Source organism: Pantherophis guttatus, chromosome 18, assembly GCF_059756535.1.
Source record: "Pantherophis guttatus breed Tessera chromosome 18, ASM5975653v1, whole genome shotgun sequence".
NCBI lineage: Eukaryota > Metazoa > Chordata > Lepidosauria > Squamata > Colubridae > Pantherophis > Pantherophis guttatus.
This window is the reverse complement of record NC_142080.1, coordinates 5930769-5946215: the sequence shown is the minus strand read 5'-3', so window position 1 is coordinate 5946215 and position 15447 is coordinate 5930769. Positions and strand designations below refer to the sequence as shown.

The 15447-nt window shown below is 48.0% G+C and overlaps 1 protein-coding gene across 29 annotated transcripts in view; it reads left to right on the top strand.

Annotated features, from left to right (window-relative positions):
* Positions 1–15447, top strand: part of MARK2 (microtubule affinity regulating kinase 2) — a 190332-nt gene that overhangs the window by 156246 nt on the left and 18639 nt on the right. For all 29 annotated transcript variants that reach the window (XM_087880894.1, XM_087880895.1, XM_087880906.1 and 26 more), the window contains 5 exons: positions 1853–1909; positions 4722–4958; positions 5849–5968; positions 13470–13569; positions 13980–14092. In XM_087880894.1, coding sequence (XP_087737020.1) covers positions 1853–1909; positions 4722–4958; positions 5849–5968; positions 13470–13569; positions 13980–14092 — 627 coding nt within the window. The remainder of the gene's footprint in view (positions 1–1852; positions 1910–4721; positions 4959–5848; positions 5969–13469; positions 13570–13979; positions 14093–15447) is intronic.

Below are 15447 nucleotides of genomic sequence, written 5' to 3'. Positions count from 1 at the left end.
GAGAGCTCTTGCCACCATTTAACTGCCTGGCAAAAAGGAAAGTGGAATTTGATGTTTACGATGCAGGGGGAAGTGGGGGGAGAAACAGCCGCCCAAATTTTGCTCCTGGTCGAATTTGGCTTCTTGACCAAAACTCCCCTTTTTAGGATCTCCAGGTTGATAAACACGGCTTTTGGAATTTTTAAAAGCTTGGGTGGTAGAGGAAACGGAAGGTGCTGCTCCAAGATAGCTATAACTTCATTCCGGGAAAAATTCTCCTCCTTTGCTGGCCTCCCCCCCGGTTGGGTGTTGCTGAACAGTGAATGATGGAGACAACAAAAAAAAAAATAATTCCCCTTCTCAACCAGACCAAAGCACCATTTTTAGTCCAACGTTTCTTGGCCGATTGGGCATGTGTGCGTGATGGGTTTTCCTTCCTTCTGCTATGCAAAGGTGTTTATCACCGTCCTTCCGTTCATCCAGATGTTGACGACACGAAAGCTTTTTAAAAGCTTTTTTAACGTCCCTTATCTCCCCTCCCAAAGCGGAAAGCAGTTTCGAAGCAGCAGGTTCGTTGCAACCACGATAGTATTAGGATGCAAACTCTTGATCCTCATTTCCCAGGGTTCACATCAAGGCCGGGCCTCCCCACTGCCTTTGATCTCCCTTCTTAGGGAGTCCTGGTTTAAGGGAGAGGATGTTAAGTTTCTCATTCATTTCGGAAACGCCCCTTCTCATTCCCCCAGGCCAGAGAATCCCCTCCCTCTTGGGTCCTCCATGCCTCGTTCTCCTTTCCTTATAAAGCCGCCTTAACTAGCCAATTTCAACTGTATCGTGCATGGAACTTCTGAAAATCGGTTCCTTAACATTAGTCATACATCGTAAAATCAAGATCGAGTTGGAAATTGAACCCGGAAAAGGACTTGGGAACTGAACACCGGTGGGCGGGAGGGAGGAGAGGAAGAGAGAGCCTCATTGGATCATTGCTGCAAGAACTTTGCCCCCCCCCTCTCCCCCCCAGGAAAAATCAACCCCCCACCCACTGCACAAACCTGCTTTTCTGGATGCTGTGTGATATAACGATGAGTCCTAATTTATGCAGCTCTTTTTGCTTTCTGGGAAAAGACGCCATCACCACACACCCACTTCTTTGCTCCATCCTTCACCTTCAACTCCAAGCGACCGGGGGGGGTTTGGGGGGGGCTGGACAACACCATGCATGCACACTGCAGGTGCTAAGAATCCTTTTTTGTTATTTGCTATTTGATTATACGCAGTGGATTTGTAGAGAATAAGATGAATAAGTTTATGCAAAGCTATTAAGTAAGGAATGTTTCCAGGAAGAATCAATATGAGTTTATGGGGTAAAAAGTGAAAAGTAAAAATAAGGTTTTTACAATATCATTTATTTGAGATTGGGTTAAAATATTTTGTTAATGCGTTAATATTTGTAAGGGTTGGAGATGTAATGGTTAATTGTAATTGGGCTCTGATTGCGCAATGCTTGGAGAAAGAAGACTTACTTATTATTGAAGAATGGACAAGAATGAAGTTGGATTGATTACTTTCAAGCAATAATTGGTTTAAATAGTTATATTCAGATATGAACACGGGGAGTTAAAGTGCAAAAGGGAGATAAATCTATAGATAGTTAGCTTATGTTTTTTTTTATATGTTTGTTAAATGCTATATCCTGTATTTGCTCTGGGAAGTTGTGGGGGGGGGATATGTGTAAAATTTTTTAAAACTTTTCAATTAAAAAAAAAAATCCTTTTTTGGGGCTGATGCGATACCTGAGTGAGTCTGGTTACGCTGATGCAGAAATTGCCGGGTTTTTTTTTCACCCTTCTTCTTCTTACCCCTTTCCTTCCAGATAGTTTCTGCTGTGCAGTACTGTCACCAAAAATTCATTGTACATAGAGACTTGAAGGTAAGTGGAACAGGAGGGGAAGGCCTCAGTTTACCCATGGGCCGGCCGTAGTTCACCCTTTGCCAAAGCGGAGCTCAGAATCGGCTCAGCCGAGTTCTGCTCTTGTTTTAGCAAGAGCAGAACTTGGGTCGCAGGAACTGGGTATGTCTAGTTTAATGAGGACTAGGGGAGACATGATAGCAGTCTTCCAATATCTCGGGCTGCCCCAAAGAAGAGGGAGTCAAGCTATTCTCCAAAGCACCTGAGGGCAGGACAAGAAGCGATGGGTGGAAACTAATCAAGGAGAGAAGCAACCTAGGAGAAATTTCCTGACAGTGAGAACAATTAACCAGTGGAACAACTTGCCAACAGAAGTTGTGAACGCTCCAACACTGGGAAGTTTTTAAGAAGAGGTTGGATAACCATTGGTCTGAAGTGGTGTAGGGTTTCCTGCCTAAGCAGGGGGTTGGACTAGAAGACCTCCAAGGTCCCTCCCAACTCTTGTTAGTCTGTAAATCCTGCTCTTTATCTAGCTTGCCAATTCAGGCTTGGCTTGAGTTTCTCTACCCGTTGCTTCCGGCCCCACCGATCCTTCCCGTCAACCATGTCTGGCATAACGTGGCTGATGGCCCGTGGGTTGAAAGGCGGCCTTAGGACAAGTTTTCTTTCCCCAGCCAGATGCTCTTGAGGTGCCTTTCATCCACGGCCAGCCAACCAGCCAGCATCTGGAGTTAGAGCCCAGGACAGCTGGAGCACGTGGGCTTCTGCCCTCAACCCTCCCTTGTTTCCCCGCTCCCTCCCTCCCCCCCAAGAATATATCAAATTCCCTCCCCCCCTTCTGTGAACATTAATATTGAATATCAAGAGCCCCCCATTATCCCTCTTTTTTTTTTTCCTTCCGAGCCTTATGAAGCCGTATGAGCGAAATATCTCTCGGGCTTTCAAAGCCAGAATTCGACATCTCGCCTTAGTCAAACCGGTCGCGGGACAATTTTAAGAAATCGTATTTAATTATTTAAAATATTTAAATATTAAATATTTAAATTATTTAAAATATTAAATATCCAGGTGCCTTGGAAAATAGCTTTGACGCCCCCACTCCCTCCTTATTTGTTTGTTTGTTTGTTTGTTTGTTTGTTTGTTTGTTTATTTATTTATTTATTTATTTATTTATTTATTTATTTATTTATTTATTGGTTCGATTTATATGCCGCCCTTTCTCCGGAGACTCAGGGCGGCTTACAATGCGTTAAGCAATAGCCTTCATGCTATATCGTGGCTTCCGGCGCCCCGATATAGTCAGCAGGTGCCATCGCTGACTATTGGGGGTGAATCTTTGCCCCCCACAGAGAGGGCTCGCAATCTGGGTGTCCTCCTGGACGCACGGCTGTCTTTAGAAGAGCACATGACGGCCGTGGCCAGGGGGGCCTTTTATCAGGTTCGCCTGATTCGCCAGTTGCAGCCCTTTCTGGATCGGGACGCCTTGCGCACGGTCACTCACGCCCTTGTCACCTCCCGGTTGGACTATTGTAATGCTCTCTACATGGGGGGCTCCCCTTGAAGAGCACTCGGAGGCTCCAACTGGTCCAGAATGCGGCCGCGCGGGTGGTTATGGGTGCAACCCGTTGCGCCCACGTGACACCCCTCCTGCGCGAGCTGCACTGGCTCCCAGTGGTCTTCCGGGTGCGATTCAAGGTGTTGGTTACCACCTTTAAAGCGCTCCATGGCATAGGACCCGGGTACCTTCGAGACCGTCTTCTGCCACCAATAGCCTCCCACCGACCAGTCCGCTCCCACAGAGAGGGTCTCCTCAGGGTGCCATCAGCCAAGTTATGTCGGCTGGCGACACCCAGGGGGAGGGCCTTCTCTGTGGGAGCCCCAGCCCTGTGGAATGAACTGCCCCCGGAAATACGCAAGATCTCCGACCTCCGGGTGTTTCGTTGCGCACTGAAGACCCTGTTGTTCCGCCAGGCAGGGTTACTAACATAACGTTTTAAATTGGGGTATTTTAAATTTCTGGGATTTTAATTGGAGCCTAATTATTTAATGATTTTAAATTTTAAATTGTTGTCGTGTTTTTTGTGTTTTTAAATAGGCTGTACACCGCCCTGAGTCCTTCGGGAGAAGGGCGGTATAGAAATAAAATTATTATTATTATTATTATTATTATTATTATTATTATTATTATTATTATTATTATTATTATTATTATTATTATTATTATTATTATTTTGTATATACCTGCTTAGTAGGGCTTTTGGCCCCCCCCCAAAGCGGTGTTCTTTTTTATACAAAGTCAGCTTATTGCCCCCACAATCCGGGTCCTCATTTTACCTACCTCGGAAGGATGGAAGGCTGAGTCAACCTTGAGCCTGGTGAGATTTGAACTTGCAGTAATTGCAGGCAGCTGGTGCTACTTAATAGCACTTTAGACTGCTGTGCCACCAAGGCTCCTTTTCCCATATATAGGAAAACTGCTTTTTCCCATATGTGAGATTATTGTAAAAATGTACACAAATGATGAAATGATGTCTTCCCTGGTCCTTCTCTTCACTAGACTAGCCGTGCCCAGTTCCTGCAACCGTTCCTCCCTTCCAACTCTGTTATACTGTTCGGTTAGGGCTAGGGTTATTCAGAGCGCATGGATATGTTTAGGAGGGCAAGTCTGGCCTATCAGCATTTCCTGGTAAAATACATGGGAAAATCCCATTGGCCGGAAAAGCCACTGTTAGCCTCCAGTCCCCTAATCCTCTTGGTTGCTTGGCCCCTTCTCAATTTCTCCCCCCACCTTCCCCACCCCTTCTCCTCTTCTCTCCCCCCCCCTCCCCCCCAGGCAGAAAATCTGCTCTTAGATGCCGACATGAACATCAAGATTGCAGACTTCGGTTTCAGCAACGAATTCACGTTCGGCAACAAGCTTGACACGTTCTGCGGGAGCCCCCCGTACGCCGCGCCCGAATTGTTCCAGGGCAAGAAGTACGACGGACCGGAGGTGGACGTCTGGAGCCTCGGGGTTATCCTTTACACACTGGTCAGCGGCTCCCTGCCCTTCGACGGGCAGAACCTCAAGGTACCTCCACCTCCTGCTTCGGACAGGAAGGGCGGTGCAGAGAGAGAGGTGGGGGTGGACGGCAGGAAAGATGATTGGCAGTTCACTCCCTTCCATCCGGGCCGTGGCTTAGAAAGCGATGCTTGAGCAGGATCCCCAGGAATGTCTGGGACTCTGTACATCCTCTTCCTTGTTACCTGTTTTTTCTTGTTACCTTCTGGGAAGAGGCTTCGTGGTACCCGAAGCAGACTGAACCGGATTCAGTCACGGTTTTGTTCCATATACAGTCGTGGCCCAAATTGTGGAAGCCTTTTGGGAAAAGTGTATTTTCTAAAACTTAGCTAATAACACCACTTTTTTTTTTTTTTTTTTTTGGGAATAACACCATAAAAGCTTTTTGCAGCCCATTTTTGAAGCTTTTTGCCGCCCATTTTTGAGGCTTTTTGCAGCCCGTTTTCAAGGCTTTTCATGGCCCTTTTTTGGGGGCCGTTTTTGAGGCTTTTTTTTGGCCTGTTTTTTCTGAAAAAATGGCCTGAAAAAAGCCTCGAAAACCAGCCCAAAAAGCCTTAAAAACAGGCCAAAAAAAAGACCTGAAAATGAAGGCCAAAAAAAGGCCAAAAAACAGGGTTTGCAGAGGCCAAAAAGCGGGTGGGTGGGGCTTCGACAATATTCGGTCTGTAAGACGGACAGACATTTTCTCCCCCTTTTGGGAGACAAAAAAGTGTGTCTTGTAGTCCGAAAAATACGGTATATTGCAATTAAAACCTTTTTAAAAACCCATTTAAGATAAAGCTGCTAGCTCTCTTGAAGGAGAGTGTGAGCGCCTGCACGAGTCCTTTTCTTGTCCTGCTTAAAATGAACGTTTACTTCCCCCCCCCCCCCCCCAAATATCACTTCTTCTCCTTTTGCAGGAGCTGCGAGAACGGGTTTTGAGGGGGAAGTATCGCATCCCCTTCTACATGTCCACGGACTGTGAGAACCTGCTGAAAAAATTCCTCATCCTGAACCCTAGCAAGAGAGGCACTTTAGAGGTGAGCCCCCTGGAAGTGGGCCTTGAGGAAATGCTAATAAATTCTGGTACCCCCTTTGGAGTTTCCTTGGGAAACAAAGGCTCCTTGGAGATCAAGAAGGGAAAATATTTGTAGCTCAAGAGTTGAAATGAGGGCTCCTTGGTGCTCTCTGACCTCCGTGGTTTTCTTGCAGACGTTTCAAGACCCAACTAGGCAACCTCATCAGTGCTAGAAGGGAAGGAGGATTTACCCTCTGCAAGCAAGCTGTTAATATAGAAACAGGGAGCAAAGGCCCCTCCCTTCTAGCACTGAAGATGTTACTTAGTTGGGTCATGAAACGTCTGCAAGAAAGCCACCAAGCTCAGAGAGCACCAAGGACCACACACTTCTCCTCCTCCTCCTCCTCCTCCTCCTCCTCTTCCACTTCTCCTTCTCTTCCTCCTCCTCCTCCTCTTCTTCCTCCTCCTCCACTTCATCTTCTCCTTCTCCGCCTCTTCTTCTGCTTCTGCTTCTCCTTCTTCTGCTTCTCCTTCTTTTCCTTGTTCTGCTTCTTCTTCTTCTGATGATGATGATGATGATGATGATGATGATGATACCTAGTTGGGTCATGAAATATCTGCAAGAAAACAACTAAGCTCAGAGAGCACCAAGGACCACACACTTCTCCTCCTCCTCCTCTTCTCCTTCTCCTTGTTCTTCTCCTTGTTCTCGTTGTTGTTGTTGTTGTTGTTGTTGTTGTTGTTGTTGTTGTTGTTGTTCTTCTTCTTCTTCTTCTTCTTCTTCTTCTTCTTCTTCTTCTTCTTCTTCTTCTTCTTCTTCTTCTTCTTCTTCTTCAACTGATGATATTACCTAGTTGGGTCATGAAACATCTGCCAGAAAACCACCAAGCTCAGAGACCACTAAGGACCTCACAACTGTTGTTCTCCTCCTCCTCCTCCTCCTCTGCAAACCCCACTCCTTTCTAGCACTGATGATGTTACCTAGCTGGGTCATGAAACCTCTGCAAGGAAACCACCAAGCCTTGGATACCTTCTGCCGAGAGGGGCTTAAGTTTTTGCAAAAAGTGGGGAGGCTGGTTCATCTAACCTCAAAGAGGCCCCGTTGTCTGCACCACACGTTTCCCTGGATTAGTAAGGGAGGGGTTGAGCCTTATAAACCCGTCTCCAGGAGATTAGCGAGAGCTAATTAGATCCCCCCTGTCATTTCTGTCTGGTTTAATTCCTACCCATCTGCTGGAGGAGGAGAATCCGGATGTAAGGGCTGTAAAAAATCGGGAGCTTGATCACTCCGCATCCCAGCAGGCACAGCTGCCCAGGGGTGAAAGGGCAGAAGAGGACAGAGGAGGGTCGCCTCCTCAACTCTGCCCGCAATCATAGCAAACCCCAAAAAGTCCGCTCCATATTTTTTTCTCCCCCCCCCCCCCCCAAAATCATTTTTCCGGAGATTGTAGGAGAGAACCAAAAAAACGGACAATTTCTGAGCCCCTTTTTCCCCCAGCTCTAAAGCGGTGAAAAAAGGACAGCTTCCCGTTTGAAATAGAATAGAATAACAGAGTTGGAAAGGGACCTGGGAGGTCTTCTAGTCCAGCCCTCTGCCTAGGTTTGGTTAAAAGAGGTTTGTGGTTGACGCAGAGGGATAAGGGTTTACAGCAGGGGTGAAATCTACTTGCCCTCCCTACCGGTTCAGAAGTGTGCGCTCCGTGTGCGCATGCGTGCATCAGATACAATTTTGGATCATGCGCAAATCCTTCTGCACATGCACAGAGGGTCAAAAACAACTTACTTTCTGGTTAAAACCAGGGGCAGCTGGGCGGAGCCTCAGGCTGCCGCCGCTACCAGTTTGCCAAACCATGTGCGGCCGCCGCTACCGATTCGCCTGAACTGGTAGCATTTCACCCCTGGTTTACAGGTAGCCCTTGACGTATGACCGCAACGGAGCCCAACGTTTACGTTGCTAAGCGGGGACAATTTGTGAAGTCAGTTTTGCCCCATTTTATGACCTTAACAGCCGCGGTTGTTAAGCGAATCCCTTCAGTTGTTGGTCACCCGGTTGTTAAGTGAATCTGGCTCCCCCGTCGACTTTGCTCGTCGCAAAGTCGCAAAAGTGGATACCCTCTCTCTCTCTCTCTCTCTCTCTCTCTCTCTCTCTCTCTCTCTCTCTCTCTCTCTCTCTCCCTCTCCCTCTCCCTCTCTCTCTCTCTCCCTCTCCCTCTCTCTCTCTCCCCCTCTCGCTCTCTCTCTCTCTCTCTCTCACACACACACACACACACACACACCCCTCGGGGACACTGCGACCGTCATAAATTACAAGTCAGTTGCCAATCATCTGAATTCGGATCACGTGACCCACGGGGGAATGCCGCAACGGTCGTTATGTGTGAAAATTGGTCCTTAGTTCCCCCCCCTTTTTCTCCAGACCCGTTGTAACTTTGAACGGTCACTAAACGAACTGTCGTAAGTCGAGGACTACCTGTGCTTGGGGGAAGCCCCCAACTCGCTTAGTGTCTTGCACAAACATAGCCAGTAGGTGGAGTTCACACAACGCAACACTCGGCCCGGTCAGCAAAAATGGTCATTGGGTGGGGTGGTGATGTTAATCTTGGCTAATCTTTCTGGGACTTCCAAAAAGTCAGCCTGTTTGGTGAATCGTGGTTCCGCGTATTGTGTGAACGCCGATGCAGTTAAACCCTGTGTGCGTGGACCCCTGCCGGTCTTTTTTTATCTCTCTCTCCCCCGCCCCCGAAGTGAGCAGCTCCCAAGCTAAGTACCGACCTCAGGCGGCCTTTGGGCAGCCACGTGGCACGGCACGGCCAACGTTCGTCAACAAATGTCCAGATCGTGACATGCCCGAAGATGGACCGTTCCTCGTCTACCTGCTGTTCTCAAGATTGTTGTGTTGCAGTTAATCAAAGCCGCTTTTGGAGAAGCGGCGGGATTAATCTTGAGCGCTCAATCCGTGGGAGGCCCAGCTTTTCCACTGTGGCCTTTCGTGGCCTTTCCATCCTCCTCTCCTTTCCTTTCCTTCTTCTAATTGTTTTTTCCTGTCCTATCCTGTCCTTCCCTTCCTTTTCCTTTTTCCTTCCCTTCCCTTCCCTTCCCTTCCCTTTGTTCTCCTTTTCTTTCCTTTGCTTCCCTTCCCTTCTCTTTTCTTTCTTCTCCTTTCCTTTCCTTCTCCTCCCTTTCCTTTCTTCTCCTTTCCTTTCCTTCCCTTTCCTTTCTTTTCCTTTCTTCTCCTTTCCTTTCCTTTGCTTCCCCTCCCTTCCCTTGCCTTTCTTCTTTCCTTCCCTTCCCTTCCCTTTCTTCTCCTGCCCTTCCCTTTCCTTTCTTTTCCTTTCTTCTCCTTTCCTTTCCTTTCCTTCCCTTCCCTTCCCTTCTTCTTTCTTCCTTCCCTTCCCTCTATCTTCCTTTCCTTCCCTCCCTTCCCTTCCCTTTTTCCTTCCCTTCCCTTCCCTTTTTTGTCCTTTCCTTTGCTTCCCTTCCCGTCCTTTCTCCTTCCTTTCCTTTCCTTTCCTTTCCTTTCCTGTCCTGTCCTGTCCTGTCCTGTCCTGTCCTGTCCTGTCCTGTCCTGTCCTTCCCTTCTCTTCCCTTCCTTTCTTCTATCTTCCTTCCCTTCTCTTCCCTTCCTTTCTTCTATCTTCCTTCCCTTCTCTTCCCTCTATCTTCCTTTCCTTCCCTCCATCTTTCCCCTTCCTTTCCCTTCTCCTCCATCACTGGACGTTTTCAAGAAGAGACTGGATAGCCCCTTGTCTGAAAGGCTTTCCTGCTCGTGCAACTCTGTTATTCTGCGTTCTGTATTCCTCTCCTCCTCCCCTCCCGTTGCAGCATCCCCAGGGCCGCGTGATCAAAATACAGACACCTGGCAACTGACTCACATTTACGACAGCAGCTGTGACCATCTGACCAGTAAAGTCAATGGGGAAAAGCCAGATTCGCTTAACAACCGTGTTAGTAACTTAACAGCTGCAGTGATTCACTTAACAACTGTGTCAAGAAAGGGGGCAAAACTCGCTTAACAACTGTCTCCGCTTAGCTGCATAAACCTTGGGCTCCGTCGTGGTCGTAAGTCGAGGACTACCTGTTAATGGTTACAGAGTCGTGGGCCAGAAGCCAAGAGCTCTTCCCATCGCCGGATGCGTTGCTCATTTCAACAGGGGCGCATTGATCTTTGCACAATGCCTCGTTCAATCGCGAGTCCATCCCGATCTTGCGAAATTTAATTTCATAATTAGCAGTTGGCTTCTCCTTTTAGTTACCCGGACGATCAATCACTGCCGTGAATAGCTTGCTGATTTCAGGATCAGAAAAGGCCTCTTCACACTTCCAAAAGACAGAAAATTAAGCGGGGGGGGGAGGGAACAGAGGTGATTCAACATACGTCTTCGGCGAAAGCGACAGGAATCCTGGCTCCCTTTGGTTGTATTCTTGCGGCTTTTTCTTTGTTACCTTTGAAAGAAGAGCGTGGCTTTAAAACACACGGTGATTGGGGATAAGACAGAGGCCCGGCTTTTGTCATCGGTCAACAATGGCTTATTGCTAATCCTGGCTAAATTTAGCCAGTTGTGGTTTAACAGAACAGTATAACGGAGTTGGAAGGGTTGAACGGTTGCAGGAACTGGGCCTGGCTAGTCCAGTGAAGAGAAGGACCAGGGGAGACAGGAGAGCATCTTCCAATATTTGAGGGGCTGCCACAGAGAGGAGGAAGGGGGATCAAGCTATTTTGCAAAGCACCTAAAAGCCAGACAAGGAATAACAGATGGAAACTGACCAAGGAGAGATTCAACCTAGAAATAAGGAGAAAATTTCCTGACACTTTGAGAACAATCAACCCGTGGAACAGGAGTTGCCTTCAGAAGTTGTAGGAGCTTCATCCCTGGAAGCTTTCAAGAAGAGACTGGACTGCCCATTTGTCAGAAATTATGTAGAGTCTCCTGCTTAGGCGGTGGGGTCAGACTAGATGACCTACAAGGTCCCTTCCAACTCTGTTAGTCCAACCCTCTGCTCAGGCAAGAAACCCTGTACCGCTTCCGACAAATGGTTGTCCAATCTCTTCTTAAAAACTTCCAGTATTGGAGCATCCACAATTTCTGGAGGCAAGTCGTTCCACCGATTAATTGTTCTCACTGTCAGGAAATTTCTCCTTAGTTCTTAATTGCTTCTCTCCTTGCTTAGTTTCCACCCATTGTTTTCAGGATCTTCGGAGATTAGCTTGACTCCCTCTTCTTTGGGGCAGCCCCTGAGATATTGGAAGACTGCTATCCTGTCTCCCCTAGTCCTTCTCTTCATTAAACTAGACATACCCAGTTCCTGCAACCGTTCTTTGTATGTTTTAGCCTCCAGTCCCCCAATCCTCTTTCTTGCTCTTCTCTGCACTCTTTCCAGAGTCTCCGCATCTTTTTCTTTTACATCGTGGCAACCAAAAACCGATTTATTCTGGCTTAGCCTCGTGTGTTAAACAACCAAGATGATTTTTTAGGGGAGCACCTCCTGTTTTCTGAGCATTTTTGCCTTCCCAAACCGTTTCTCTTTCCGCCACTATTATTCTCGGGTTTATTCTTTTTTAATTTTTTTTTAAAAAAACCCGTCCTGGCTGGTTCCGTGAAGGCGCCCCGTTTCGTTTCCCCGTCGTCTGCCGCCCTCTTTTGTCTGGCTTCGAGGGCCCAAATTGCTTCTCTGCGGGAAGGAGGTAATTTCCCCAAGCCCCTTTCAGCCTCTTTTTTATATTTTTTTCTCCCCTTAAGCTTTCCCAACAGGGAGTCTGTTTTTTACATCGGCTGTTTTTTGCTGACCACGAGGCATCAGTTCTGCTACTCCAGGGCGGAAAAAAGCTTTCACACGTGTGGATTTGAAAGCAGAAAGAAAAAAAGAAGCAGCTTTCCCAAGGGGTGTGGGGAGGGGGGGAAACATTAGCAAATACACCCACCCCCCACAATTTTCCTGGAAAAACGGGAGGGAGGCTGCTGAGAACGCAAGGCAGAAAACGTCCTTTGGGGACATTGGCGCCTCTTGCCTCTTGTTACCAGAGTTGGTTTTCCGCTCAAACACACATCAGTTGCTGGTTTCTCCTCCTCCCTCGGACATACAGGCAGTCCTCGATTTACGACCGCAAGCCGAGTCCAGAATTTTACGTTTCTCAGCAGGGCAGTTGTTAAAGGAGCTTATGTCCCGTTTTACGGAACTTTCTGGCCACCGTTGTTAAGGGAATCGCTGCCGTTGTTAAGTTTAGTCCCACGGTCGTTAAAGTGAATCTGAATAAATTGACTTATTCACTAAAGTGAATAAATTGACTTGGCTTATCAAAAGGTCGTAAAAGGGGATTCCCACGAGCCCAGGACCTTCTGTGACCGTCATAAATATGAGTCATTTATATTGTCGTTTATATATAAGCCACTGACTTGTTGTCTCTGAACAGAGAGCAATCCCTCTCCCTTTCTAGCACTGATGATGTTACCTAGTTTGGTAAAAAAAACGTCTGCGAGAAAACCAGCAAAAGCTCAAGAGAGCATCAAGGAGTTCCAAATCTTTCTCCTGCTGTCCATAATGTGGGACGTGGGGCTGCCTCAATTTCTTAACATATTTCTTTTCCTCCATTGTCTCCTCACCTCCCTGAACGTCCAGTGGAAATGATGGATGCAGTGTAGAATGTGTATGCGATAAATAGCTCCTCCAGGGCCCGGGTTCGATATAATAGCAATAGCACTTAGACTTATATGCCGCTTCACTGTGCTTTTACAGCCCTCCCTAAGCAGCTTACAGAATCATCATATTTGCCCCCAACAATCTGGCTCCTCATTTTACCCACCTCGGAAGGAGGGAAGGCAGAGATGGCGCAGTGATTAGAGTGCAGTACTGCAGCTACTCCAGCTGACTGCTAGTTCAGCAGATCAGCGGATCAAATCTCACCGGCTCAAGGTTGACTCAGCCTTCCATCCTTCCGAGGTGGGTAAAATGAGGACCCAGATTGTTGGGGGGCAATATGCTATTTAGTATACTGTCTTTGGTGTAAGCCGCCCAGAGTCCTCGGAGAGTGGGCGGCATAGAAATATGACTAATAAAATAATAAATAATAAAATAAGGCTGAGTCAATCTTGAGCTGGTCAGGATCAAACTCCTGGCTGTGGGCAGAGTTAGCCTGCAATGCTGCATTCTAATCACTGGGAAGGAAGGAAGGAAGGAAGGAAGGAAGGAAGGAAGGAAGGAAGGAAGGAAGGAAGGGCAGGCAATAGCAATACCACTTAGACTTATATACGGCTTTGTAGTGCTTTTATTTATATGCCTCCCTGAGTCTTCGGAGAGGGACGCCATATAAATTGAAGTAATAAAATAAATAAAATAAAATATAATAAATATAGCCCTCTCAAAGCGGTTTATAGAGTCGGCCTATTTCCCCCAACAATCTGGGTCCTCATTTTACCCACCTCGGAAGGATGGAAGGCTGAGTCAACCTTGAGCTGGTCCGGATCCCCTCCTCCATGCGGGTCTAACATCTGCCTCTCCTTTCCCACCCACCCCTCACCCCCCAATAGCAAATCATGAAAGACCGCTGGATGAATGTGGGTCACGAGGACGATGAATTGAAGCCTTACGTGGAACCTCTGCCAGATTACAAGGACCCTCGGCGGACAGGTACAACGTTAGAGAAGGGGTGATGGGCTAGGCCGGGGGGGGTGTGGGGTGGTCATTCCCACCCCATTCCAGGGGAAGGCCACTGCAAAATCTCCATTCCCTTCCCACTCCAGGGGAAGGATACTGCAAAATCTCCATTCCCACCCCACTCCAGGGGGAAGGATACTGCAAAATCTCCATTCCCACCCCACTTCAGGGGAAGGATATTGCAAAATCTCCATTCCCTCCCCACTCTGGGGCCAACCAGAGGTGGCATTTACCAGTCCTCCGAACTACTCAAAATTTCCGCTACCGGTTCTCCAGAACTGGTCAGAACCTGCTGAATAGCACCTCTGGTCTTGACTCTTCTCTTCTTCTTCTTCCTCCTCCTCCTCCTCTCTCCCGCCTTCTTCTTCTCCTTCGCCCTCCAGAACTCATGATTTCTATGGGGTACACCCGGGAAGAAATTCAAGAGTCCTTAGTCAGCCAGAAGTATAATGAAGTGATGGCAACGTACCTGCTGCTAGGTTACAAAAACTCAGAGGTGAGTGCGAGGCGGGGGTGGGGTGGGGGTGGGGGGGGTTGCCCACATGCATCGAGCTTTTGAAGGGCAACCTGCAGGGGCGGTTTGCGGTCCCGAAGCAAGCAGGCTGATTGAGTCACGTTGCTCTTTCTCCTGTTTAAAGTCAGCTCTTCCGTTTACGCTGAGACTCTGGAAAGAGCGCTGGGGAAGAGGAACAAAGACGATTAGGGGACTGGAGGTTAAAACGTACAAAGATCAACGGTTGCAGGAATTTGGGATATGTCTAGTTCGAGTGTCAGCAACCTGCGGCTCTGGAGCCGCATGCGGCTCTTTCATCCCCCTGCTGTGGCTCCCTATCGGCTGGCGCCCTCCCCTTCTAGTCACTCCTTGCCCGGCCTGAGAGAGAGGAGAGGGGAGAGAGAGAGAGAGGGAGAAAGAGACACACACAGAGAGAGACCTGTTTCCCGCAGAAAACACTAGGAGGCGTGACTAGGGGGGTGTCATGTGACTGGGTGGGAGTGAGTGACATCGAGTTGGCCACACCCACTCAGGTTTTGTGACTCCCGGTGTTTTCCTTTCTGTGGGAAATGGGTCCAAATGGCTCTTTTGAGTGTTTTAAGGTTGCAAACCCCTGGTCTAGTTGAAAGAAGGACTAGAAGTGACACGATAGCAGTCTTCCAATATTTGAGGGGCTGCCCCCAAAGAAGATTTGGGGGTCCACCTGTTCTCCAAAGGACCTGAAGGCAGGAGAAGAAGCAACGGGTGGAAATAAATCAAGGAGAGGAGCAAGCGGAATCAAGGAGGAATTTCCTGACAGTGAGAAGAATTAACCAGTGGAACCGCTTGCCTTCAGAAGCTGTGGGAGATTTTTAAGAAGGGGCTGGACAACCATTTTTTTTTTCCAGTCCCTTGTCCCTTCGAGCCGTTGCTAAACGAATGGCCATGAGTTGAGGAACGATCATAAGTTGAGGACTTTGTAACCTATGCAAAGAGAACCAACGGATGGAAACTGATCAAGGAGGGAAGCAACCTGGAATGAACAAGAAATTTCCTAACGGTGGGAAGAATTAGCCAGTGGAACGCCTTGCCACTGGAAGTTGTGGGTGCTTCAACACTGGAGGTCTTTAAGAAGAGACTTGGACAGTCACTTGTCTGAAATGGTATAAGGTCTCCTGCTTAAGCAGGGGGTTGGACTAGAAGACCTCCAAGGTCCCTTCCATTGCATTATTCTGTTGAATGTCTTGAGTAGAAGCTTCCAACTTGCTCTTGCTTCATGTGGCAACCCGGTTCCAGTGCCTGCCTCCAGAATTGGCAGCGCCCTCCACCCACCCCTGAGCTCGTTGGCTGCCGCTCATTGTCGGGGATCCACATTAGAA